Source organism: Electrophorus electricus, chromosome 4 (assembly GCF_013358815.1).
Source record: "Electrophorus electricus isolate fEleEle1 chromosome 4, fEleEle1.pri, whole genome shotgun sequence".
NCBI classification, from domain to species: Eukaryota; Metazoa; Chordata; class Actinopteri; order Gymnotiformes; family Gymnotidae; genus Electrophorus; species Electrophorus electricus.
Window position 1 is genome coordinate 30,192,388 of NC_049538.1, and position 26,328 is coordinate 30,218,715.

Consider the following 26,328-nt stretch of genomic DNA (forward strand, 5'->3'; position numbering starts at 1 on the left):
GGCACGCGAAAGATGACCTGTCAGCGTTGTTGTGGAACGCTGACAGGCACGTGAGTCGTCGTCTCGAGCCCCAGTCGTCATGGCGGCCACAGCTCCTCCCAAGGTACCGAGCCCCCGGAGCCTGATGTCGCCTCACTGCTAAAGTCGTTAGAGTGACCCGCTCGGTTCCGTCCGTTCCCGTCAGTAGACCGCGGCGGCGTGGATCTGACTCGTTTGCGCGCTTGGCGAAGGACAAAAGCTGGCAAATACAAGTGCTGAGATTGGCTACTGTTTTTAGCCACATAGCTAGCGCTTAGCCTCGTTAGCGTTAGCTAGCATAGCTACTGTTAGACTCCTAGTTTAGCGCATCTTATTTTAGCTTAGCTTAATTTAGCTTAGCACTAGCGGTAGTCTTGGTTCAGTTAGCAGAAATGCCACGCAGGCACCTCGGTCATATCTAGCTAGCTTACTTGGTAACACTCCATATTTACACAGTGAGGCAGAGGTAACGTGCCTACCGTTGTTTGGCTAACCACTGAGGTAATCGGTTTTGTCCAGCTCGAATCGTTCGTATTGGAAATACGAGTCACTTTTAGTAGGTTTAAGAAACGGACTAGCTGGCTCCACAGTAGCTAGCATGTCTGACAGGCAGACAGTTAGCATGTGTTGTGCCACTGTCTTTTTTTAAGAAGAAAATATTTCGCATGATTGTGTCGTGTGGTTGATTAGTTATTTGCTGGTTAATAAGGCTGTAATGCTAGTTGCAGACAGCCTAAAATTAGTTAGTTAGCTAGCTAGCTGGCAAAACAGTTTCTGGACGCTCACTCGTTTCGAAACACTTGGACACGAAGTTTGCTTTGAAAGTATAGTTACCCAGCTAGGTTATCCAAAAAGCCAGGCTTATTTAGCCAGCCATTGATTGGAGATCCATGTAAAATGTTATTGTCTGTTTATTTTGCTTGATAGGTATTTAACATTTCTTCTGCCTAAAAACTATGATAGCCCTTTTCCTGGTGGCCTGTAAAAAGTCTTCCTAAGGTCGGAATAACTGGTGGGAGGATGAGCAAATCTGCACTTCACGCTTCTTTCTTAGCCACAAGGGTAATATGATGTTTAATGTGCCTCCTAAAGGCACAGTTTCACATCCCTTAGGCTGTAAGCATGTAACTGCAGATGTACTCGTTTGTCCAGGTTAGAGATGAAAAACGTACTGACTTAGAATGTGGGGTAAGGAGATGACACGAAACGACTGTCATAAAGTGTTCAGTTGTTGTTTCTTTTTTCTCTGTGTAGGTGATATTTGAACATGAAGGAGTTTTTATCCATTTAAACACAGATGAACTGGAGGATCAGGATTCACTAATATCAGGTTTCCTTCGGATAGTTGATAAGGTACTGATGGCCTTTCAGTGAGAGTAAATATGTTTAATTTAAAAGCACTAAAAACTCAGTACTTCCTGTTGTTTTAACGTAATTTACGTGGATAGCTTTTCTAATGTAATAACTTCTCTAATGTCACCATATGTGTTTCGTCATTGTTATTTCTAAATAATGATTCACAGACTATGTATATGAAGTCAGATGTACATTAATATTTCAAGAATAATCTGGATAATGTACAAAGCAACAAACTGTAGGCCAGAAACTCACATTCTTGTTTTCTTTTTAGGATGGTGAAATATTTGTGGAATATAAACCTTTGGAGGACACGGTGGATCCCTCAAATATGCTATGTGCCTGCAAGGTGGGTGGTGCGGTGTGGTTTATTGTTTGTTTGTTTTCTTGTTTTGTTTTGTTTTTGCCTCTCCTCCTTTTCTTAGTTCCATTATAGCTGAACAGCTTCTTGGTTGGTTGTATAGTCAGTCTTATGATTTGTGTTGTACTCTCTGTGTGAAGGACTCCAGTTCAGTGGTAGAATGGATACAGAGGCCTCATCGTCCTGTGGACCAGCAGCTAAGCTATGAGACTGAGTGGGACATGGTCAATACAGTCTCTTTTAAAAGGAAAGTCTACAGTAACGGAGAAGGTGAAGCATTACCAATCTGCCTTTTTGAATTATAATATATGCGTCTTGCAGGCAGTTTAAATTTTACCAAGTGTCGCATCATGTACACACACAGGAGGACTTAATTTGTTGGCCAGTAGAAAATGTTTACATAGGAAACATACAAGCAGAAAGTGAGTCATGTTTCCCTTTTTAGCCCATGGTTAACATTCATCCCATGATGCTTTGTCTTATTCTGAAATCCTTGCATAAAGATTCCTCAAATGACCTTTACATGGGACAAGAACATCAGCCCTCTGCTTGTCATTTGTTTTAGGTGTTTCAAATCACTTAAATGAGCGGACTAAGTGGGCCTTCTCCTTTAACGTGGCTGACCTCAGGTCAGTCACAGTCAAATGTGAAGGCTGGTCATACCTGGTGTTCTGCCTGAGAGATGATGCAACACTGCCAGCCCTTCACTTTCATCAGGGAGGCAGCCAGGCATTCCTGGATGGCTTAAGGAAATTGGTGCAGCTCGGCGAGTAAGTAGAGAGCCAGGAGGCAAACACCTGCTCGAGCACCCACAAAAGACACAGAAGCAAAAACAGTGCTAAACTAATACTGCTGAATTCCACCACTGACTGTCACATGCGGTTTCAAGCTGGTTTTTCAACGCAAGATTTAATTTGGTGCTCTACATGTCAGTCATTGGATTCGGCATGCTCAACAGTACTAACAGCTTTGACCACAGCCATGTGATGGAGATCTGAAACCCAGTCTTGTTTATGCATTGTGTACTAATTTGACCCGCCTCAGGTGTTATTCTCAAGTATTTGTGTGGGAGTTGGTTCTTCTTTTTATGGCCTTTTGCTTTCACTTCATGGTGTCTGTGTAGCTGTAGAATTTGCCCAGCAGAGTGCAGTCTAATGGTACAGATATGTGCTGTGACCTACTTTCAGATGTTAGTGTGGAGCACTAATGAGTCAGCATACTTTTTCTCAGATTATGAGCATGTCAAGTCCCTCCTTTGTTAGGCTATATGTTAAATGTCATTTTAGCTAGATTTCTTTAGTTTGTAGAAAAAACATTTGTCATGCTATTTTTGATTCACAAAGTTCACAATTTAGAATTTACAATTTGTCCCTTAGGAGACAAATGTGATTTCTTTTTTTCTTTCCTAAAATGTGTTGTCTGAAATGGTAAAGACCTACATGCAATGCAGTTTGTATGGTAATGCGTGCTGGAGTGTTTTGGTTCTCCTCACGGAGGGCTGTAAGGGGCATGTGCTGTGTGGGGAGAGTGAAAGGACAGGGCACTAGCGGGCGTCAGTGGGGACGCCAGCTGTCCCGTTAGAGTTAAGGCTCCATGAGAGAGATGGATGAGTCGCCCTTCTTCTCCTCTCCTGCATTAAATCTCACCACGAATGACATCCAGCCGTGTGCATGCTTGCGCATGTGATGCTGCAGAGATAGCTGTTATTAAAGTTCTTATCTTGGCTCTCGTAATGAAAGGAGGCCTGAGCTTTTCACGTCAAACAGGAGTGGAAAATGACCTATGCTTCGATATACTTAACTGTTCCATTGAGGTGTTTGGTGATACTTTTGTTGTTGTTGTTGCTGTTGTTATTGTTGCTGGCGTAGTTCCCACTACAGTTTTTTATAGATTTAAAGTAATAAATTAGAGAGCACCAAGTTGAATCGTTTGTTTCATCTTTGCAGGAGTCCTGAAGATGAAAATGTTTTTCTTGTTGGAACTTACTACAAAGCTTTTTCGCAGTCCTTTGAGAATCTTCTAGATGATACAAATTATGGCCTTGTACAGGTAAGGGAGGTTTTAATGGGGAAAACACCAGGAAGTAAATTGCATTTGTTTCTAAGCGAGAATTAGACCCTCATTACAGTTAAACGATTGTCCTTGTTCTTCAGTGAATGCTGCGGAGCTCAGCACTGCACATATAACACTGTCATGACACTGTTCATATTCCCTTCTACTCAACAGAAGTTTAAAAAGGATCCCTACACAACAACTTTGGGTGGTTTATCCAAAGTCACAAATTTTTTATTTGACGCGTTTCGGCAGTCTGAGTCGGAGTGTCAGCAGCGTCCTGCTGAGGAAATGGTCGACCTTCTAGGAGAGCTTATCCCCGGGCTTGAGATCAACCAGCAGGAGGAGCCCGGCTTCGAGGTCATCACCAGAGTGAGTGTGGTGGTGCTTTGCCTCGCCTCGCCTCGCCTCGCCTCTACCCCTAACTCCCACTCAGAGGCAGCGACTCAGAGACTTACGGTCTAGTCTTGATCACATTTAGTCAAGTTCTTTATTCAGTTTGACCGTAATTGTTGCTTGGCAATGTCTGCATAACCTAAACTGAGCTTTCTAAGAAACAGGCTGGAAAATCTATCTATCTGTCTGTACTGAAAATGGGACATTTCACACAGAGGTTTGGGGGAAAAAAGAAGAGCACTTTGCTTGCACAGCTGATGTAGGACCCCTGTCCCCAACATCCTGTTTGTCTAGACAACATGTGTAATACACCGCAATTACCACCTCTACATCTGTAACCACTGTACTTGGCAGAGATGGCCGATGCAGGCAGGCTGATTTTATTGTTCACTTTGTCCTGTTCTTATTCAGCGTTTGTGTGTGCGCGTGTGTGCATGTGTGCGCTCTGTGTATGTGTGTGTGTGTGTGTGTGTGTGTGTGTGTGTGTGTGTGTTTGTGTGTGTGTGTGTGTGTGTGTGTGTGTGTGTGTGCACGTGCGTGCGTGTGTGGCAGGTAGACTTGGGTCCAAGGCCAGAGGTACACAGGAGTGGGCCCGTAATGATGGAGGACTGGGCGAAGCACCAAGACTTGGAGGGGAGAGTGTTCAATGTGTCTCGTTTAAAGCACCTCATATTCAAAGGGGTAAAAATATGCATCTCTGTGGTTGACCTGTCCAAGTACGTGGCTCTGAGAAAGGTTACGTGATGCTGACAAACTCCTTGTACAAATCCGTGTACTCTGACTTTTGATGTTCAAGCTTATTGCGTTGTTGGGACGAAGTCTTTTTCTCAAATTTCTGAGCGTCACTATTTAAGGAAAGCTGTCTGTAGGTGATTAACGAAACGTTACAAAACAGGAAGGGGCATGCGCGTGTTCAGCAGTAACTGCAGTGTCTGCAGGTATTTGCTCAACCCAGCAAAGCACCTCCCAATTTCACTGATGACCTCACTTCCTGGACAGTGAGTGCACTTCTGGGCAAAGGAGGGCGCCTAATTAATGAACTCCAGCATGTGCAGTGTTGGAGTAAATACAGTCCCCTTTGGCAGCGCTCTGAATGATCTGATCTCCTTTTCTTCTACGCCTGTAGAACTGCCAGCGGGGTTTTTAATAGGGTACTTGAACTGTCTCATAAGTCTTTATTTCTCTTGACTGTTTTGTGTTTGTTCTGCCTCATGTTCTGTAGGGTCTGTGCCATGCTTTGAGGAAAGAAGCCTGGAAGTTTTTGCTGGGCTACTATCCCTGGGATAGCACCCATGAGGAACGAAAAAACCTGCAGAAAAGGAAAACGTTAGTGTAGCTTGGTGTTCAAACCCCACCCCCCACCCCCCAGCTGAGAGAACCCTCTAGTCACAGAATGGGTTGTGTTGTCTGAAACCCTGCTTGAGATGCTGCTGTTATGTTTCCGTGGCCAACAGGGACGAATACTTTCGAATGAAACTGCAGTGGAAGTCTGTCAGTGAGGAGCAAGAGAAGAGGAACTCCAGGTTACGTGACTATAAGAGCCTGATCGGTGTGTGCACCAACGCTCACCAACACTTAACACTCGCCATTCTAGTTTACATGGTATATGTGCAATACTGTACTGATGTCGGTATTACTGTACTGGTAGAACATTGAATCTTTATAAAAAAGCTAGGCTATGCTGTACAGTAGCATATTATGAAACAATGCACAATGAGTTTATTGCAACATAACTCCATTGTAATATGAGGAGCGTCTGTATATATAATACTGGATTATCTAAAATTGTGTCTGTAAAGTTTTTAACACATTCTGTAGCACACCAGTGTGTCTGACACACAAAAGATTTATTAAAAATATTTCTTTCTTTTACTTCAGAAAAAGATGTGAACAGAACTGACCGCAGTAACAAGTTCTACGAGGGTCTGGACAACCCTGGTCTAGTCTTACTTCATGACATCTTAATGACTTACTGCATGTATGATTTTGATCTAGGTAAGAAGAGGTGTGTGTGTGTGTGTGTGTGTGTGTGTGTGTGAGAGAGAGTGAGTGAGGTGGGGGGAACCCCCAGTTAAAGGAATTTTGAGATTGTACAGTTTGTATGTCTCCTATTTGGAGCTGGTGAAGTAGTCCATGTCTCGATGTCCCAGTGTCCATAGAAGCCCTCACTGAACTGGTCATTGCGGTAAATTGTGTTAAATAACTCAGCCAATTAAATTGATCTGTAAGTGCTTTTTACTGTAGAGCGGAAATGATGCTTTATGGGGGTTTGCCGTCTCTGGTGTGCGTGCTCTTAACCCAGTTTACTGTGGTGCGGTGCAGGCTACGTGCAGGGTATGAGTGATCTGCTCTCTCCCATCCTCTACGTGCTGGAGCACGAGGTGGACGCCTTCTGGTGCTTCGTCTCCTTCATGGATCAGATGGTACTGACATGTTCACACACGGCTATCGCCGCTGCTCTCCTGTTCTCCTCCTCGAAGAGTGCATTTTAATATCTTGGACCCGTTTCACAGATTTAAGCGTAGACTAAAGCAGTAGTCATTTCTCCACTGGCATGGTAACTTCTGCCTAAGTCTGTGTTTAACCCATTTCTGTATGAGTTAACACACATGTGTAAGGGTATTACCACATACAAGGGTTAAGGGTGTGAAGCCCTTATGTGTACGTGCCGACACAATGTCTGTTCTCCACTGGTCTTCAGCATGAAAACTTTGAGGAGCAGATGCAGGGCATGAAGGCCCAACTGGTCCAGCTTAGCACGCTGCTCCGTCTGCTAGACTTGGCCTTCTGGAACTATCTGGGTAAGCGTCGCTGGATCCACCACCTCACGCAGCCCAAACATAACCCAGTAGTTACATTCCCGATGAGCTGTGAAGAAGTTCTGAGTGCTGTGTCGGTCTGAAGTGTGTTTATAACCGAGTGGGTTAGTGATGTGTGTCACTGAGGAGACGTGTGCAGTTGCCACGCTCGGTCACCCGCAGTGTTTTGCTGATGACAGAGGCGCAGGATTCAGGGTACCTTTATTTCTGCTTCCGCTGGCTGCTGATCCGCTTTAAGAGGGAGCTCCACTTTCAGGATGTGCTTCGGCTCTGGGAGGTGGGCAACACTTCCAGATATTCACCAACAACCCTGCACACATTTATTCGCCTTTCTGAAAACGAATGCAATTGACATGCTGTTGGTACATGTGTATGTGTGTACGTGGGTGCGTGCGTGTGTATGTGTGTGTCCTACTTAAGGTGATGTGGACAGGACTGCCTTGCCAAAATGTTCACCTTCTTGTTTGCTGCGCCATTTTGGATTCAGAAAAACAGAAAATTATGGACAGGCATTATGGCTTCAATGAAATCCTTAAGGTAAAGCTTACACACTTATGGATCATTTTGTGTGAGTAGGAAATATGAATTTTGTTGAAATGAAGCAGTTAAAGAGAAATAAAAAATTGTACATTTTAATAATTTCCCTCCAGTTTTGTTTGTTTGTGATGTGATTTTGCAGATTGGTCACACTGTCAATGATGTATTCTCCATTTTTGTACTTTTATAGCATATAAATGAACTCTCCATGAAACTGGACATCGAAGAAATCCTTATCAAGTCAGAGGCGATTTATATGCAGATAAGAAACTGCAAGGTAAGTGTTAGATCGGGCTTCTGACACAGAGCTTGATGTGATCTCAGTATATCAAAGTTAAAAGTGAAGGATTAAGCTAAAATGAAAAACTTTTATAGCCGCAGAACTGTTTTAGTTGTTGAATAGATGATTATGGTCTTGTGTCTTACTGGATGTGTCCTATACCATAGTGTTACAGCACTGGTCTTTATCTGTTTCCTGTTTCACTGGCGTCTGTGTTTAGGATTTGCCGCCCTCAGTGAGTGAGATTCTGGGTCTGAACACGGTCACACACAGCTTGGCATTAGAACCCTGTCAGGAGTACGGCATGCTAGAATCCCCACACAACTCCCCGAGACCCCAGCACAGACAAGACCAAGACTTCTCCAACGGTCATGGACTTTTACAAGACACGCCACACAACAGATGGAAAACTAACTTCATTTCATAGTGCACAGCATGACATGTACATTACAGATGTTTTTCTTAGCTCCTGTATAGCAGGAAGTTGAACAGTATTGGTTATCATGTAGATATTTGCTACCAAATGTCATATAGTAAGGCATTACAGAGGCTTTACTCTGAAAAAAGAATTATGAATGTAAAACGAGGATCAGAATGATCCTAAAGTTATTATTTTTGTAATTTCTTGTACCATATTGTCTTTCATTAAAATAACCATTCCGTCTCATTGTATAGTTTTCAAAATGTTAAGATGGAAGTTTCCACGTTATGTGCTGATTTATCCCCCCCACACACACACACACACACACTTTTTTTTTTTTCCTGAATCCATGCACAGATCGATCAAATTAAAACCTCTTCTCCTCAAACCTGTGTTGAGAAATTGGAAGTAAGAGTTATGTTTTAGGAAGCGGGAAACATGATCCTTCTTTTACCAAACGGCTCCACGCCACACTGCTTTTTTCATCTTGTGTTGACTCGTCTCATGAGTTGCCCTCTTTCTCTTTAAAAAAAACAAAAAGGTGAAGCATTTGTAATGATTCGGATCTGTGACAAGATGGTAGATGGTTGTGTAGATTATCCTCGTTTTCTGTTAAAGGTGCCTATAATAATCTGATATAAATGGCTAAATTAAGATTGGTATGATCACGATTTTTAAATGTACTTTTACGCCTAATGTATATTCCCTCTTAAAGCAATAACCTAAACTAGGTAACGTGTCTTTCAGAATGAACTTTAGTAAATTGTGTTTTCTTAAGATGTGCAAATGGAAATCCAAGTAGCATTTCAATTTTGTATTTTTAGCGTGCTAGACTGTTGGAAGAATTTCTTTCCACCTGTGACATTTTGAGATGTGATGGGGAGGAAGTGGGTAGAGAATCCTGAAGGAGGACCAAAGTATCTTTTATCGGCTCATAACGGCTGCATGCGCACAACAAAGACTCCCAGGACTGCTCCCAGTTCTTTCATTTCCTGTTCCACAGGAAATTGCCTGAGGAGGCACTGATAGCTCTCTCCTCCGAGCTGTAATTTTATCTCGTCTCCGGCTCGCTTTCATTAAAGAAATGGCTTGCATTTTGCGCTATAGCAAACACTCATTCCATGGAGGCTGCAAACGGTGAGGGGTGACTGGCAAAGTGTGTGTTCTGCTCCCAGATGCCTCATTTGCTCCTTTGTTGTACATTGACAAAGTGGATATTAACACCAATATAGCAATGGCTGCTATTTCTTACCCTTAATGTTCACTTGTATAAACATCACCTCTTGTATTTTTTGGGGAGGGGATGGGGGTTATAGTCTATTAATCAGATGCAGGCCTATAGGCCTCCGTTTGAGATTACATTGCAATGGCTGAAACCTTTGACATCACCACACGTTTGTACTTGGTAAATGAATCTCTGATCTTTGTTTACTTCTCGGTCTCATGTCCTCTTGCTCAAAAGATGGAGCAGATTACGCTTGGCTTGTTCTCTGGCAGACGTGAGCTGAGTGAATTAACGCCGGGGTTACATGATCGGTAGCGCCGACGTGACGTAACGCTGATTGATGAAGGAGGCGCCAGCCCCTCATAAGCCAACGTGTGCGGCGCGATGCGAGAGGGGAGTTCTTATCGGTACCTTTCGTCACACTATATAAGCAGGGCGTCCGACACCGTCAGCCGAGGTGGGGTGCAGCGATGACTACAGAGGTGCAGAAGAAGAAGGGCGCGGAGGCTCTCACCATGCCTTCAGAAGCCCGAGGCAAACTCAAGCCTCAGGAAACCATACCTCCGCCGCCCAACCCACAGAACCCGAACAAGGGCCCAGAGATTCCCAAGTCGCCCGTGGGGCTGCTGAGGAAGAGAGGGCAGGAGGCACTGCCAAAGATGCAGCCCTCCATGATGATGTTCTCCAGCAAGTACTGGGCGCGCCGTGGACTGTCCCTGGACTCGGCCATGTTCGACCAGCAGCACCTCGGAAGCAACATGGTAAGCATGACGGTGGGCGTCGACACGCAGGTCCTGTGGAGATTTGCATATTTCGCATATTCCAAATGAGACACGCAGTAACCTGTCAGATCCTGCACACACAGTAAAGCAGAGAGGAAACGTAGAATAGTGAAATGGACGTTCCAGAGCACTTTTCCAGTTTTCTTGCAATTGAAGGAAGGAGTTACATTATTTACAAACTTCTCCATTATAGTGTTAATTGCACTATGCAGCTGTTTGCTTCTGTAAAGCTGTCTGGCAAATGCAGTTAGGTGTAATGGCTTAATAGCCAGAATTATGGTCTGAGTTCACAGACGTTTTAAAATAAAAATCTTAATCATTTATGTCCTTGCCTTGTATCACTTTATGCAGCTTCGTAGGACATCCTTTAGTCGAATAGACGAGAAACCAGATAAAGAAGGTACCAACTCCATGCATGATTTGGGAAAAACCGCCGTGATTTTCTCTTTGAAGAATGAGGTGGGCTGTCTGGTGAAGGCCCTGCGTATCTTCCAGGTTAGTGGCCACCTCTGCTCTCTGGAAAAGCCTGTCAATTGGAAATAACAATGAAAATGTGTGTAATAATAATTAAGTCCATTATTAAATTAGACATAAGAGCAAACTATCTTTTAAAATAATGTTAGTAAGTGTTTTGGTATAATTTTATTTCTGCTACTGTAGGAAAAACATGTGAACTTGGCCCACATCGAGTCACGCCGATCAAAGCGAGTCACCACAGAGGTGGAGATCTATGCGGAGTGCAGCTGCACTAAGAAGGAGTTCAATGAACTGGTGCAACACCTAAAGGACAATGTCAACATCATCTCCTATAACACTCCTCAGCATGTGTGGTCTGCAGAGACCGGTGAGCCTGTCACACACCAGCAAGCACACAAACACGTTTACGTCATAGCTTGAAAAACAAAATCATGGAGAAATACAAATGGATATTCTTAGATATTGCTTTGTAAGCAGATAATGCATTTCCTGTACTCATAATTGGCTATAATTAAACGGACCTTAACAATACTGCAGTGAATATTTGTTACAACAATACTGCTTCTCCTGGCTTTTTATTCTAGACTGGACTGTGTTTGGGTTTTTATTGTTTACTATTTGGACTGTGTATGTTTATTTATTGTAGACTGGAGTGTGTGTGTTTTTACTGTAGACTCTTTGGACTGTGTGTGTGTTTGTATTGTAGACTGGACTTTGTGTGTGTTTTTATTGTAGACTGGACTGTGTGTGTGTTTTTTATTGTAGACTGTTTGGACTGTGTGTGTGTTTTGGGTGGGTTCCCAGATGGGGAGGGGGTACCCTGGTTCCCCCAGAAGATCTCAGAGCTGGACCAGTGTTCTCACAGAGTGCTTATGTACGGCTCGGAGCTAGACGCCGACCATCCGGTTGCTAAACTTTTGTAGTTTATCTAAATAATTTGATTTTATTATAGTAATATACAACATTGGAAACTGAATATTTGATGTCTTTGCAGGGTTTTAAAGACAACGTTTATCGACAGAGGAGGAAATACTTTGTGGAAGTTGCAATGAACTACAAATTGTTAGTAACTGAAGCCATTTATTCTTAAATTACTGTCATACCTTTGTAATACTTATGTTGTGGGCAAAGCTAGCAATGCAGGGAAGGTTTTCTGACAGGCTTGATCTAAAGACAGTCGGGTTGAAATGCTCTTCACACAGAGTTTACATCTAACCTAACGCATGCGCTTAGCTAATTCCTTTTCTGTAACAGTGGGCAACCCATCCCACGTGTCGAGTACACACCAGAGGAGGTGAAAACCTGGGGGGTGGTGTTTCGGGAGCTGACTAAATTGTACCCTACCCACGCCTGCCGCGAGTACCTGAAGAATCTTCCCTTGCTCACAAAGCATTGTGGGTATCGAGAGGACAATATCCCTCAGCTAGAGGATGTGTCTATCTTCCTAAGGGGTAAATGGTTTCATACACAAGTTTGTGTTAAAGCAGTAGCGCAGTACAGCCACATTAAAAAAAAATTATATATAAATTGTATATATTTCAAAGGCGAATCCAGGTGAGTAACTAAGGGAGTAACTGTTCTCTTTGCTTGCCCAGCTGATGAACGACTTCTGTCCAAAACATCCTGTTTTTCCTGAAATGTCCTGATGCTATGTTGGCATAATGGGCTCACATCCTGTCAGTTACTTTTTACCATCCAGTTTTGATTTGATAATCTCACAGTACTGCGAACTAAGTTGGTTATAGGCTCATCATCATTGTTTTTTAGTTAAACATAAAGTTGGTCAGTGACTTCAGGAAATACTTATAATATGTATGATAAATAATAACCACATATTATACACATTATACCATGATAACGACAACAATAATAGTCATATTAACCATAGCTTCACTGTAGATTATATATATTGTTTGGGATGTTCTTTAACATGGAGTTTGACTGTAAGTATTTAACCCTGGCGTATGCAGAGAGGTCAGGGTTCACGGTGCGACCTGTGGCAGGATACCTGTCCCCACGAGACTTCCTAGCTGGTCTGGCATATCGAGTGTTTAACTGCACCCAGTATGTGCGTCACAGTACTGACCCACTATACACACCAGAGCCGTGAGTACCCCTTCGGAATCTCAACCGCATCCTCACTCAGCGTTTCATACATTAAGGGCTGGTATTTTCTATAATATCAACGATTTTTCATGTACAGTCCCATTTTCCCATATAAAGTGTTCGCCCGTGTATGAGCTGTAAAGTGTGTGACGTCATTGACACTGGCTCTCAGGGATACGTGTCACGAGCTCCTGGGACATGTGCCCCTCCTGGCAGACCCCAAGTTCGCTCAGTTCTCGCAGGAGATTGGCCTGGCCTCTCTGGGAGCTTCAGATGAAGATGTACAGAAGCTGGCTACAGTAAGTGCCACCAAAACCACACGTTCCCAGGGGGTGGATGTCGCAATGAAGTACACAGAGTTTCCAGAGAAACAGTACGTTTCTGACAGAGGTCCCTCAGCAGCTGTGCTGAGAGAAGCTCTTTGCTTAGATTAAGGGCCTCTGTCCAAAATATAGTTTCTCCCGAAACCTTGTGCAATACACCATCTTCACCACTGTACACATTTACATTTACGGCATTTAGCAGACGCTTTTATCCAGAGCGACTTACAAAAGTGCTTTGTCATTTACTCATAGAATACATCCTAGTACAGTAGGTTAGAGATACTGTACACTAGAGTTTTCTGTATGAGTGTGTGTGTGTGTCACGTGCCTTATGCGTCACATTCATTTGATCTCTTTACTCTGGTTAGTGCTATTTCTTTACCATCGAGTTTGGCTTGTGTAAACAAGACGGCCAGCTGAGAGTGTACGGAGCAGGACTTCTGTCTTCCATCGGAGAACTGCGGGTAGGGAGCCCTTCATCTCACCACAACCAAAGTGGAAGGTTTTACTTTTGCTGTGTTCTCGTTTCCTCCTGTTTGGGTAACTAGCCCTGTGAATCCACAGCACGCCTTATCGGACAAAGCGTTTGTGAAGCCGTTTGACCCGAGAACAACATGCTATCAGGAGTGCCTCATCACCACTTTCCAAGATGTTTATTTTGTCTCTGAGAGTTTTGAAGAGGCCAAAGAAAAGATGAGGTAAAATATTACTGGCTGTCATTTTGTAAATGTCCTCTATGATCATATTTTCCTGTAAACTAACATTTATAATTCACAAATGTATACATTTCTATTATTCTTATTCTCACTCATATTTATATAACGCATATACATTTATATTACATTATAAAGATTATATGTTTGATTTAAAGAGACACGAACAGAAAATGGAATGATGTGATTTCCCTCTACAGGGAATTTGCCAAAACGATCAAGAGGCCCTTCTCCGTTTATTATAATCCCTACACTCAGAGCATTGACCTACTAAAGGACACTAGGAGCATCGAGAATGTGGTACACGACCTCCGCAGTGACCTCAACACGGTCTGTGATGCCTTGGGGAAAATGAACAAGTACCTTGGTATCTAGAACCATTCAGATATCTAGAACCATTCAGAATTAGTCTAACCACACATATACAGCTCCAATGGATTTTGACTAAAGCGCTTTCACATCTGTCGTGAACCGAAAACATGAAGTAAGCGGGTGGCTCGTGGTGTACGTAACAGTGCCGCCTGCGCACAAGCCCAGTCCCAGTTTGGCGTAATGGTCTGGCACTCTCTTGCATTTTCCAGGCTGTTCTCGTTACAGAGACTGCAGGCTGCATGTCTGCATCCATCTGTGATTGCTGATAGTGTAGTATTCCATAATCCGTTTGCCTCCAGTTGCTGAAATATCCTGACCATTATATCCAACTTCATTATGACCTGGAAAACAGGAAGTCTGGATGGGATGAATCCAGATGGTAAGGCAGACATACTACTCACTCTGGTCCAGACCGTTCACTGCACATATGGGTTCACACACCATCTACTGATCTACGGCCTTCAACGGTACGAAGGATATGTAATCGTACTGATATATTCACATTCGTTCATACAGAAATGCCACACATTTTCTTAATACATAAACATGTATTGAATTTATTTATTATATGTTGTTAAGCAGAGGACTGTGGGAGTTTTTCAATATTCAGTTCATATACCATGAAGGGGCCAAAACACCTTTGTGTGCCTGCATTTGCTGATGACTTGTTACGTTTGCTATACAGCAACTAAAATTGAATAAGCATTTGATTTATACCTTACGTTTTTGTAGCTGGGAGATTGCTACTGTTTACACATACCACATAAATTATTCATAACTTCAAAATCAATGTAAACCACCAAGAAACAGAGTGAACCTTTACAGTTTTGTTGTATGGATAGTGCTCAGAGGTGCTCGCTTCAGTCATGGCATATACAAGTATATATACTCCTGGTCAATAAAGTATTATATTTTAACTGTTTTAAATGTACCGTTGTCCAGTAAATTGTAATAGATGCCTAAACGATTTTAGCTTTTTCAGTCTTTTTTGTCAGTGAATGGAGTACTTTCATATTAAGTTGGCAGTCATACATTTAAAATTAGTTTACTATGGGCTAAATGTTAATGTTTTATCCCTTGTTAAAAAACAACATTCAACATATATACAGAACTCCATGTCAATAATGAACTTATGAAAAGAAAACTCACAGTTACACAACTCAGTTACAGTTTGAAATACAACAGAATTTCTGGTGTTAAAAGAAGCAGAGTTGTTTGATCAGTGCACTCAGGAAGTAGGCAGGAATATTGTCATGTCCTTGAACATAACAGACAATTTTGTCTTTTTTTTTTAAGCATGTGGAATAAGACTCTCTCTTCACTGGATCTCCTCATCACTCTCGTCACTGTTAAACACTTTCTCCTGTGCCGAAAGGAAAGACAGACTGAAATGTCATAACCGCATAATCCACCAGTCCTACGACATTCACTTCCATGCGTTTCCTTTTTATGCTATTGACCTTACAAAGCATCGACCATTTTAAACGACGTGCGATCCACCCTCCACTGCTTTGCATGCGGCTCTAGCTAACTGGTAGCTTGTTTGCCTGCACCCTGAGTGTGGAGTGGTGTGGTGTGCATGCTTACCCATCCGCCGTGCTGCTGAATCCATGGTGCAAAATACTGGTGCAGGTACTGCGCTCCGTAGCCCATGATTCGGTTCGTGGGCTGCAGGTCAAGAGCGCCCAACCTGCTGGTCATCTCAAAGGTCCAGGCGATCTGAGTTTTCTTGTCGGCCCACTCAGGTTGCCTGCTCTCAGGTGCCACGACACGGACGAAGGCCGAGGCCAGACTCTCAAACGCGCTATATGAAAATGACCTCTCGAGGAAACCTGACAGTTCGCAGTCTTTCAGGATCTGAAGCAGAGTGAGCCACACGGGAGACAGAAAAACGTCCAGCGTTAGCAAACAATAAGGAAAGAAAGCAGTCTGTTGTCTGTTGGTTAATCGCCTACTGGTAGTCACCTTCTGATTCAACTGGTCACCAGACTCTTTCAATAACTCGACAAGCCTCTGGGTGAGATCTGCGTTCAGTAAGGAAGACCAGATAAGTGAACATCCCTTTTGCATTGTCCTTTACAATTACTTTCTCAGAAATTTTCCAAAATGAGATAAGTAGTTTTACCGCTACAGTTAAATACCTACCATCAGTATCCGGCACGGCTTCTTTTGGAGTAACAGGTACACTGTCTACAATGTGGGTCAGCTTATCTGCCACGTCCTCAAAGTGATCTGTTTTTTTTTTTTTTTTAAAGAAAATAATAACAAAGATAATATTCAAAGTGCGTTCGTCATCCAACGGCCTTTAGATGGTCTTTTATTGTTAATGCAACTTACCTGTGTCCAGAGAAGCCAAAGAATACTCCAAGAATCTCTGTCCGTGTCTTGCCGGTCCTCCGCTCCCTGGCGCGCGGTTTGCCCAGTAGCCCTGCAGGATGATATCGGTCCCGGGGTTGGACTTGCACTTTCTTCTGTCGTGATAAACCTCGAGGAGGCGATATTCCGTCTGGAAGGCCTCCATTTCCCCAGCATTAGATGCCAATCTTTGTATAAAACATTATATCTTGAATTTGTCAGGTGAAATGGGCCACGACCAGATAAAATTGCAATCGTGGAAAAATAAGGAGAGATATCACGGAGTCGTCACTAAGTTTTTCAGTAAATTAAACTAAACAGGCTAACTATCTAACTGGATAGAGAGACTATGGGTATTACACTTCCATTTTAAAGTAGGCTACAGCTTTTAAATTACGAAATGTATTAAAGAGAGAGCTTTTGCTTTTAGTAGGCTAGGTTAAATGCTAACAACTTCCCTGTAACCCAGCCTAAACCTAGTTTCACTTTCAAATAAACGCTAGTTAGACTTATGTGCTCACTTATTGTGTTCACGTTGCATTTTAACATAAAGTTAGAACAGGTCGTGTTTCAAATAGTCAAATGGTAAAATTAAATGGAGTCAAACCACTCACCCTTCAGGCTGTGGATTCAGTCCGAAAACGTTTGTTGAGTAGGCGTGAATGGATGCAGCTGCTCGTTTAGCGTCACCATAACAAACTTCAGCGATATACCTACAGACAGGTGTCACCCTAACAGACTTTAGCGATGTATCTACAGACAGATGCCACCATAATACCAGGCTGATCACCCGCGGTGCAGATCTGATTATGATCTGCTGAACTGAAACTTTGATGGTCAGCTTGCTTCTCTTCAACAGCTCCACCGTCTGTGGCTGGGGTGCATATTTAGCGTGTAATGCTTACAGTTCCACTATCTTCCCCGTACGGCTTTCTGGAGCTGCGGCCTGGCGATATATGTTTAGGTGGCCATAGTGGAAGAGGCTGGGTACACTGAGGGCTACAGACTGTAAGTGTTCTGTGGTCAGAAGTGTCTTTAAGTGGTTCGTCACATGGACATCAACTTTCTGTTTGCCGTTGCCAGAGCTGTCTGTGCATGAAATAAACAGCCGGATCTGGTTTTGGTTTTAAATATAAAATGGTGTAAGTCAGAGCTTTTAACTGTTTAGTTTATTATATCATAAAATAAATGCCCTTTGGCTTTACCAGTAGTAGGATTTTTGTGCTCAGTTAACTTTAACTGCAGCCAATAAGCACACGGGCCTTAAAATAATTTACATTCACGTTCACGATTACGGTGTGAATTGTCCTCTTAAAAAGACTTTACATCAGGCTACACTTTAGATTACACATGCAGGATTTAACAGACTGTATGTGGAGCTGTCTCTGTGCTGGATTAATTTAAGATCTCCGTGCATCTTGAAGCGTTTATTCATGCCTACCCACAGAGATACGACGGAAATGTGGCAGAGTGCTATAGCCGAAGCTCAGCAGATATCTGTCAAAGCAGAACAGTGGAGAATCCATTCCAGTAACTGTTAGCCTGCTCTCTAATTCACAGCCATAATCACCGAGAAACAAGCTGCCAATATTCTTCCGGTTGTATGTCCAATACTGGCCTGCCCCGGTTTGAGCAAGGGGAAGGCTCGGTACCGAGTCAGGTGGATCAACAGCTTGTAGAATTCTGTACAGGTGCTTCTAATATTTCATCATAAATATTGTATGTCTGCCTGTCTGTCTGAGTTAAAATGTAATATTCTGATTTTAGCCAATTAGATCAAGCCCACTGCTTTATGTGAAGTTGCTACCTTTGCCTCGAAACAAACCGTTTGAGGCAACAGAAGAAAAGATAGCAGTATTTCAGCAGTTTTTAATGCTAAAGTATTCTGTTTACCTTATAGTCTATTATTTTTGTCTCACATTATCCTAACTTTATTAGTCCTAATCATAAACAGGTCAATAAAAGTACTAATGTTTAATGTTTAAAATGTTTTGCCAACGCCACCAATGCAATAAGTATACCAATTCATAGAACTAGTGTTGTGACCATTGACAACAAACAAACAACAGTAAGTAATTAGATAAGTTTAATCTTAAAATAAATAATAGTATGTTTTATTTAGTTATTATAGGAATCATTTTAACAGAAATCTGGGTAACTTCAGAGGCCTTGTTTAAATATACAGACTTGCCTCACTGTGTGTCATCTACAATTGATGTCAGCTTTATCAGGGGCAACTATTTAGCAAGTACAAGCAGTGGAGCAAGTCTGGTACTCTGGAACGGTAGCTAATCTGATATTCTGACACTGAAGCAAATCTGATACTCTGGAAGAGGAACAAGTCTGATACTCTGGAAGAGGAACAAGTCTGATACTCTAGAATTGGAGTAAGTCTGATACTCTAGAATTGGAGTAAGTCTGATACTCTAGAATTGGAGGGAGTTTGATATTCTATAACTGGAGGGAGTCTGATACTCTACATGTCCATCTCTGCTGACCACTTGCAGGATCAACCTCTAACCACAAGGCAAATATTAACCTTACAAATATTAACCTTACAAATATTTACATATTTCATAAACTAATGTGCCTGCAACTCATATTGTGTGTTTATTTAGACAATGAGATATTTATACAGCAAACAGGCGATGCTTTGTACAAAGAGAAGGATGTTTGCATAATAAGCATTCCTCTGTGTCATGGCAGATTACTCCAAAAAAGGCAGATGCATACGTACTGTTTATTATACAGTAATATTCTTATTTCTTACAATATTTCAACATAATCAACCTTTACGAATAAGAAGTAATATGCACTGCTTGTCTTTTTCCCTTACCCTTTTATGTAACAGGTAACAGTATGTAATATTTAACTGCATATGCAACAGGTAAGAGTACCTCTTTGACTGCAAGTCTGTCATTCAAGATGTTCTTATTTTGCTATTAACTTGCTTGTGCTGAGTTTTTCTCTAGCTGTTGGTTCTGTTCTCTCTCAGCGCTGTGACTTCATCGTTTCTGTGGCAGAGCAGTTGCCTGGCCCGAGACATGTAAAACATGGGCCCAATACAGACTCCAAACCCGGGCAGAAGACTGAACAGCTGGATGCCACTACAAATCAGAGTGCGTGAGACTTTGTCGCGGGGCAGCCTGGATCCCCAGCAGGAACGGGGCCAGAGCCAGCAACGGCATGTAGGTCACAGTGGAGGGCACCAACACGGCAATGACGACCTTCAGGGCCCTCCCCTTTATAGGACAGTCACTCGTCTCCTCGGTCCTGCCTTCTCCTGGACCTTTTCTGCACAGCACAGACACGATGCCCAGCAGGCACGCCAGCATTAGGAAGAACAGCACGTTTAGTATGAGGGAGAGGGCCAGCGTCATGGCGGGGATGCCGCACATGCAGGCCACCCCACCCAGACTGCAGGTGAGCATCCAGACGAGCGCGGAGGAGACGGCGCGGCACTCCCACCCGCCCAACTGCAGGAAGAGCACGGGGTGTGACGCGGCCATGTAGCGTTCCACGCACTTGCCCGTCAGCAGGAGGGGACAGCTGAAGTAGACGAGGATGTAGAAGGAGTTCGAGGCCCGGCTGAGGAGGCCGGCGCGCTGCCCCATCAGCGTATAGATGTTCAGAGGCAGGCTGAGGCGGAAGAGAAGGTTGAGCCCCAGCAGCTCGGAGGCCGCCGGGGCCCTCCCAGCCTTCAGCATCAGCCAGAGCAGAGCCGCGTTGGCTGAGAGAGCTGTCAGAAGAACCAGGAGCATGACGGAGAACCGCAGAGCCGGAGGTCCGTTCTTGCACTCATTGAGAATCTCGGCTAAAGAGGATCTGTTCTCTATGTACAGAATGTCACTTTGGGAGGAATCCTGGAAGCTTGACATTGCGGTTGTTTGACAGTTTCTGTCATGTGTGCTGTTCCTCATTTTGGATAGTCTGGATGTAGAGAGCAGGTTTGGGTCAGCATTATCATTCAAGTGTGGGACAGGTATTAGGAGACCTGAGTACAAAAACCACTTGGAATCTTTACAATATAAACCTTCTTTCTGCTTAGTCATTTGAAAGCCACACAGGACAAAAGTTAGACAACAGGTTGAGATGTTAATCCATGAATACTGACCTGTTCCAGTGGAATAAACCGCTTGTTCTCTTTGTATCGCCTTTGCTTTTTGTGTGTATGTCTTTCGCTCTCTCCTTATTACATGGTTTCTATGGGAGGTATTTGAATGTTGTCAGTGGACCACTGAAAAAACTTCCATAGCAAATGGTACCCACAGATTCTACCCAAATTACCAGGTGCATAGACTTTCAGAAAGAGCCATGCTCGACTCTCCCAGATCAGGTGGTGTATTTGTAGGAAGGACAACTGTCCCCCAAAGACAGACACCTAAAAGTAATCATTTGTTTTATTTTAGTAGCCTTTGAGTAACAGAAGCAATATGAACAACAATATCACTTTATTAAAAAGCACAAAAAAATACAAAGCTTATTTTCTTATGGATAAGATTTACATAACAAAATTGTGGTCTCAACAAACACCTTTATCTGTTATAATGAGTGAATCTTGAAAAATTAATTCCATGTCCCACCACTTTTGAGACTAAGAATGTAAATCCTGAAATGTCTATATCCTCAAATGTATTTACAGTTTTGCTGTATTTTAATGTACTCAGTTTATAGCTAAAATATATTGCATTTAAACATTCAATCAGACCTGGCTGTCTGCATTTAAATATTTAATCAAGAAACAAACAAACATTAAGCAGGTGCCCCCCATAAATGGTGTATATGTACAGTATTTATTTGGAATTGTAACTAATTTCAATAGTAAAGAATTTGAATCAGTTGTACTGTAAAACCAAAACCACAAAGTGCTTCTCCTGGTCACAATGACATTTCAATTTCCATGCCTAGTTGGGCAGGAAAATGTCTCCATTGCTTTTGTGAAGAAATAAACACCGTTTCCATGGCCACATCCAGCATGGGCTGTCCTTGGGAAGATTTATTCATGATGTCATCATTGTCAGCCTATGGGAGAGGGACTGATGGATGGGGTGGAGCTTTGGTGCTGGAAGGACTAGAGATGTGCAAGTACACTGGTGTAGGAGGACTGCCCTGGAGGTTCGGTGCTGTCTGGACCCTCTGGAGCACGAGGTTGGGATAGAGCTGGCTGTCAGCATGATAAACACCAGGGTGAGTGCTCCTCAGAAGGCTCTCCTGACTCCTGTGGTTAGAGAAAATGGAGAGGGAATAACTCGTTTCCAAACCAGGAATGTTTTTATAGCTGTATAAAACAACAACAAGTGAGAGTGCTTTTAGAGTGCTCAGGTGAGGTGTTTCTGCAGGAAACAACCACCTCATCTCTCGTACCCTCGGTTTTCACAGCCTCTGATGACTCCAGAGTAGAGCGGGCTCCCGTGGGGGGCAGGCCGCTCAAAGCGCTGGGATAGGTTGAAGATTTTGGGGGGTGGGAAAGCTTCCCAGTCCAGTTCTTCTCTCACTAACCAGGATGGACTCCTCCGAGACCCAGAACGGTGCTTTTCCCTTCTCCTGGGCATCCAGAAACACAGCGGAGATTCAGAGTTCCGATGCTGAGAACAGGTGCATCCTTACATGCAGGTCAGACTACTGCAAGTCTCTCTTCTACGGTTTAAAACCTTCAAAAACTCTTCATCCTCTCCTGTATATAGAAAATTCTGTAGCCAGAGTCCTAGTACCCACTAAGAAACCTGCCCACATTACTTCCATTCTTTAACACTTACTCTGGTTATCAGTTACAGAGCATATGCAAAATAAAATCCTTCTGTACTCCTTCAAAGTCCTGCATGGCTTTGCACCCACCTATCTTTCTGAACTACAACTCCTATGTGTCCCTGCTCACAAACTCTAGTCCTCTGATTCTGGTCTGCTAGTTGGCCACTATAGGTAGTAGGTCTTTAGTGTTGGATATGTGAAAGGCGCCATATAAGACCATACAGTTCGACCTGTCAGACTGTCTCCTGATCCGAGGACCCCCCTTGGTGTCCACTGTGCCCCCTGACCTGCTCCTGCCCGTCCGATGTTTCTGCTTTTGCTTGCTGAGATGCTCCTGGATGCAGCACACGGTGAAGGACACAGCCATGACTAGGATGACCATTCCACTGATTAGGGACACCAGCAGGGCCATGCGCAGACCCTGGGCGTCTGGCTTTGGGATACCTAAGAGACACATCAAGTGGACAGGTTAGTCTTTTAAATTTTTTACGTTTAGCATTTTTTTAATCTCCCACTGAGCAGAGTAGCATGTAATTTCTCAAGTCCCAGACAGCAGTGAAACTCCACGGATTCACTGCTGACGGTAATGGACTGTCTCACTCTCACAGACGGGTAGGTAGTTGCTCCATCGCGGCACACCGGCATGCAGGACGCAGGCGATCTTCTCACTGCCCACCAGCTGGTAGCCCTCCCTACACCAGAACACCAGGATGGAGCCTAAAGACACCCCTGTACCCTGCTCCACATAGTACGATCCTCTCCGTGGGGGAAGCAGAGACACACAGCTCAAGCTGTCTACGGACATAAAGACAGAGGTACAGACAGATACAATACAGGGACCCAGAAGACATAGAGAGATTTAGTGAATTTAAGCGATTTAGTTCATTTAAATGAATTAATCACATGATCAGTGTGATGCTAATAAATAACTACGGCTAAATAGTTTTTGTTCTTTTTGTTACTTTGTGAAGATTTGGTTGGTTTTTTAATTGAGCGACATACATTTCCTTGCTTCCGAAAGTAATCTATATTTCATTCTTGAGGAAATGAACTGAAAAAGTGTCTACATCTGGCTAGCTACAGCTTTTTGTGTGTGTGTGTGTGTATGTGTGTGTGTGTGTGTGTGTGTGTGTAAACATTTTGAGTCATGTGACACAGAAGCCCATGTTGCAAATAACATTACTCTGGGACTCTTCTCACACCATTTGTTTGGATCGGCTACCAAGGGAAAACGTTCGAACTGTGTATGTTGCCTGTGGTTAGCCAAGATATGTTTCAGTCTTGCTGCAGGAAATATTCATTCGTGTGCCTGGAATTGTTCCATTTCGACCACCATTCTACTATATCCGTTACAGTGATCGGGGATTGTTTATGGGTCTGTTTGTATTAAACTGTCATAATTAATCTGTTTGTATTTTACTTGCTAGAAAGAATTACTGATATATGTATATTTGAAGCAGCCTCTCTTTACCCCAAACAGCAGGTGCTGGTTTCATTTTGCTGGTTCTCCAGACATGACCAGTCAACGATAGCCTTTGGACACTGAGGTTATTCCTTGCCCTGGCTGAATGACCTTGGACTTGGGTGAAAACTTTGTCAGCACCTGTTACTGTTGCGGATACACCTACTCTGCTCTTTTCATTCTTGCAGCTTGCTGCTCTGTTTCTGCCTCTCAGCAAGAAAGGGGCCCACTCTGGGAATACCTGCTTAAATAAACATGAGGAGCTTCATCAAATATTTAGCTGCCCCACCGGGAGCCCCAGTTATAAACCTACAGTCTACGAACACTTTCACACCATGCAGGACATTGTGCCACAGTGCTTTGTGTTTCTAGTGCCTGCACTAGAATGTGTGCATGTGTGTTTCTTCTACAGGAATGCCAATAGAAGAGTCCACATGATAGCAAGATAAAGTGTTTCAAATATCTCAAAATTTCCACACTAACAAACATTTAACTGCATTTTATTTTGAAAACAAACTGTTCAACTCACCAAAATGCTTGGTTCTTTCTGCAAATCATAATCATAAAAAGTGTTTTTGTAAATGACAAATGTTACCACATATTAGGAGCCATGGAGATGTATGATACATTTTTTGATCACCAGTTGATGACACAAAAGAGTTTAGTGTCAGTCATGTTGATGATAATGCGAAAGGGTTTCAGCTAGTAAAAAATCAATGTATAAAGGTCACTAGCACACATTACTAAAATGATTGAAGCCATGATCAGTTACTGCATGCAAACCTCTGCATTAAAAAGGCAGCAGTCAATGATAAAGAATAAACCATACTTAAAAGTGTTTGTACACATGTTCGTTGACATAATGGGCATTATTATTTAGGTCCACAATGGAAAATAAAATATTTGCTTATTACAAATCTCAAATTGTGGCTTCAATAAAGAACTCAAATAAATGGTTTGACAATTTAACTTGACATTCATGTGAAAAAAAGACATGATATAGGATTAATGAAGGTACACATATGACCTGTCAGAGGTGACATGTCATTCTCTCTCACCTGTCTCATTGCTGCTAGGCAGCTCAGTGGGCATGGCTTGCTCCTCTGTGGGCGGAGTTAAGGTGGTCATGAGCAAAATGGGGTTCACTGACGTGCTGTGGGCAGGGGGAGCCCCCGCACTTAGCCCCCACACGGCCAAAACCCACGGCCATGCTGATCTCATCCCCACAGGTCCTGAGGGGATGCCTCACCAAGCCTCAAATGGCGGTCGTCTTCTCTCGCAGTTCCAGCAGTCTGTCTATGTGTGTCTGAGCATTGTTCCGTTATCGTCCAGGTAGGTGCCGTGAGATGAGGTCACGCACTGTTCCTTTTGGTTCTTAAAGGCTGAAGTCCCTGGTGTTCACAAGGAGGTCCAGCTGTGCGCCCACAGCCCTGGAGAACGGTAGCTCGTCATGCTGTGGGCTGCTGTGTGGAGGGTGTGTTCCTGTGTCTGGAACTCCAGCACTGCGTGTGCGTCTCCTGCGTCTCGCTGCCCGTGCGTCTCGCTGCCCGTGCGTCTCGCTTCCCGTGCGTCTCGCTGCCCGTGCGTCTCTTGCGTCTCGCTGCCCGTGTGTCTCCTGCGTCTCCAGCACTGCCTGCGCTTCTCCCGCGTCTCACTGCTGATGTCTCCTGCAGCCCAGACAGAACACAGGCAGGGCAGGCTGGGCTCTTACGTAACGGGGGCTGCTTGCGCTGGTGTGATTTCATGCGCTCCCAAATCCCTCCGATTTTATGCCTGCAGTCCCTTGCTCTGCTCCCCCATTCCTCACAAGGGAGAGGGTCCGGAGGGCGGGTGGTGATGTGTGTGCAAGAGAGTGTGTGCGCATGGGGTTGTGTGTGTGTGCAAGAGAGTGTGTGCGCGTGGGGGATGTGTGTGTGTATATGAGAGGGAGAGAGAAGCAAGAAGAGACAGCAGGATGCGTGTGTGTGTGTGTGTGTATGTGTGTACGTGTGTATGTGTGCATGTGTGTGTGTGTGCATGTGTGTGCGTGTGTGCATGTGTGTATGTGTGCATGTGTGTGTGTGTGTGTGCACATGTGTATATGTGCATGTGTGTATATGTGCATATGTGTATGTGTGTGCATGTGTGTGTGTGCATGTGTCTGCGTGTGTATGTGTGCATGTGTGTATATGTGCATGTGTGTATATGTGCATGTGTGTGTGTGTATGTATGTTTGCATGTGTGTATGTGTGCACGTGTGTATGTTTGCATGTGTGTATGTGTGCATGTGTGTATATGTGCGTGTGTGTGTGTATGTGTGTGTGTTCTGTCATAACAGATCACTACTCCTGTGTGGATACCTCACAGGACATTAAAACACTGTGTATGCATGTGCTCATGGCAGCAGATTGCTTCTGTGCATGTGGCTTACACAGTGTGCTATGAGCTCAGTTCAGTGGAGTGAGCACATTAGGTTTAAAATAAAAAAATAGACTGTGAGTGAGAGTCTGTGAGCAGTGGGTGGGCAGGCTGCTCTCAAATCCCAG

At 43.5% G+C, this 26,328-nt stretch overlaps 4 protein-coding genes and 1 pseudogene across 6 annotated transcripts; 2 read left to right on the plus strand and 3 right to left on the minus strand.

Moving 5' to 3' along the window:
• The first annotated feature begins 45 nt into the window (after positions 1-45).
• On the plus strand, positions 46-8,632 carry tbc1d15 (TBC1 domain family, member 15). Of its 2 annotated transcripts, none has more exons than XM_027017986.2 (17): positions 46-103; positions 1,273-1,371; positions 1,649-1,723; positions 1,876-2,005; positions 2,301-2,505; positions 3,682-3,784; positions 3,962-4,159; positions 4,736-4,864; positions 5,406-5,509; positions 5,638-5,732; positions 6,062-6,178; positions 6,506-6,606; positions 6,885-6,984; positions 7,182-7,279; positions 7,423-7,539; positions 7,730-7,816; positions 8,040-8,632. In XM_027017986.2, the coding sequence occupies exons 1-17, from the start codon at positions 80-82 to the stop codon at positions 8,244-8,246; spliced, it is 1,989 nt and encodes a 662-aa protein (XP_026873787.1). In that variant the 5' UTR covers positions 46-79; the 3' UTR covers positions 8,247-8,632. The 2 variants fall into 2 exon arrangements, with proteins under 2 accessions (XP_026873787.1, XP_026873786.1); XM_027017985.2 differs by lacking the exon at positions 46-103 and adding an exon at positions 948-1,080.
• Positions 8,633-9,935: 1,303 nt separating this feature from the next.
• tph2 (tryptophan hydroxylase 2 (tryptophan 5-monooxygenase)) lies at positions 9,936-14,690 on the plus strand. The gene is made up of 11 exons (XM_027017987.2): positions 9,936-10,226; positions 10,599-10,742; positions 10,908-11,091; positions 11,529-11,629; positions 11,719-11,786; positions 11,979-12,175; positions 12,695-12,830; positions 13,003-13,129; positions 13,522-13,617; positions 13,718-13,851; positions 14,067-14,690. The coding sequence occupies exons 1-11, from the start codon at positions 9,936-9,938 to the stop codon at positions 14,239-14,241; spliced, it is 1,653 nt and encodes a 550-aa protein (XP_026873788.2). The 3' UTR covers positions 14,242-14,690.
• A 95-nt stretch (positions 14,691-14,785) lies between these two features.
• Positions 14,786-17,580, minus strand: si:ch211-218c6.8 (apoptosis facilitator Bcl-2-like protein 14). Its single transcript, XM_035525165.1, has 6 exons — positions 17,208-17,580; positions 16,576-16,781; positions 16,384-16,470; positions 16,204-16,262; positions 15,826-16,095; positions 14,786-15,601 (listed from the first exon to the last, which is right to left on the minus strand). Exons 2-6 carry the CDS (start codon positions 16,757-16,759, stop codon positions 15,557-15,559), a joined length of 645 nt encoding a protein of 214 aa, XP_035381058.1. The 5' UTR covers positions 16,760-16,781; positions 17,208-17,580; the 3' UTR covers positions 14,786-15,556.
• Positions 17,581-19,561: 1,981 nt separating this feature from the next.
• Positions 19,562-20,471, minus strand: LOC113582283 (annotated as a pseudogene).
• A 556-nt stretch (positions 20,472-21,027) lies between these two features.
• si:ch211-242e8.1 lies at positions 21,028-25,682 on the minus strand. Of its 2 annotated transcripts, XM_027017983.2 has the most exons (6): positions 24,862-25,682; positions 24,333-24,350; positions 22,942-23,136; positions 22,629-22,785; positions 21,958-22,137; positions 21,028-21,811 (listed from the first exon to the last, which is right to left on the minus strand). In XM_027017983.2, the coding sequence occupies exons 1-6, from the start codon at positions 25,022-25,024 to the stop codon at positions 21,616-21,618; spliced, it is 909 nt and encodes a 302-aa protein (XP_026873784.2). In that variant the 5' UTR covers positions 25,025-25,682; the 3' UTR covers positions 21,028-21,615. The 2 variants fall into 2 exon arrangements, with proteins under 2 accessions (XP_026873784.2, XP_026873785.2); XM_027017984.2 differs by lacking the exon at positions 24,333-24,350.
• Positions 25,683-26,328: the final 646 nt, after the last annotated feature.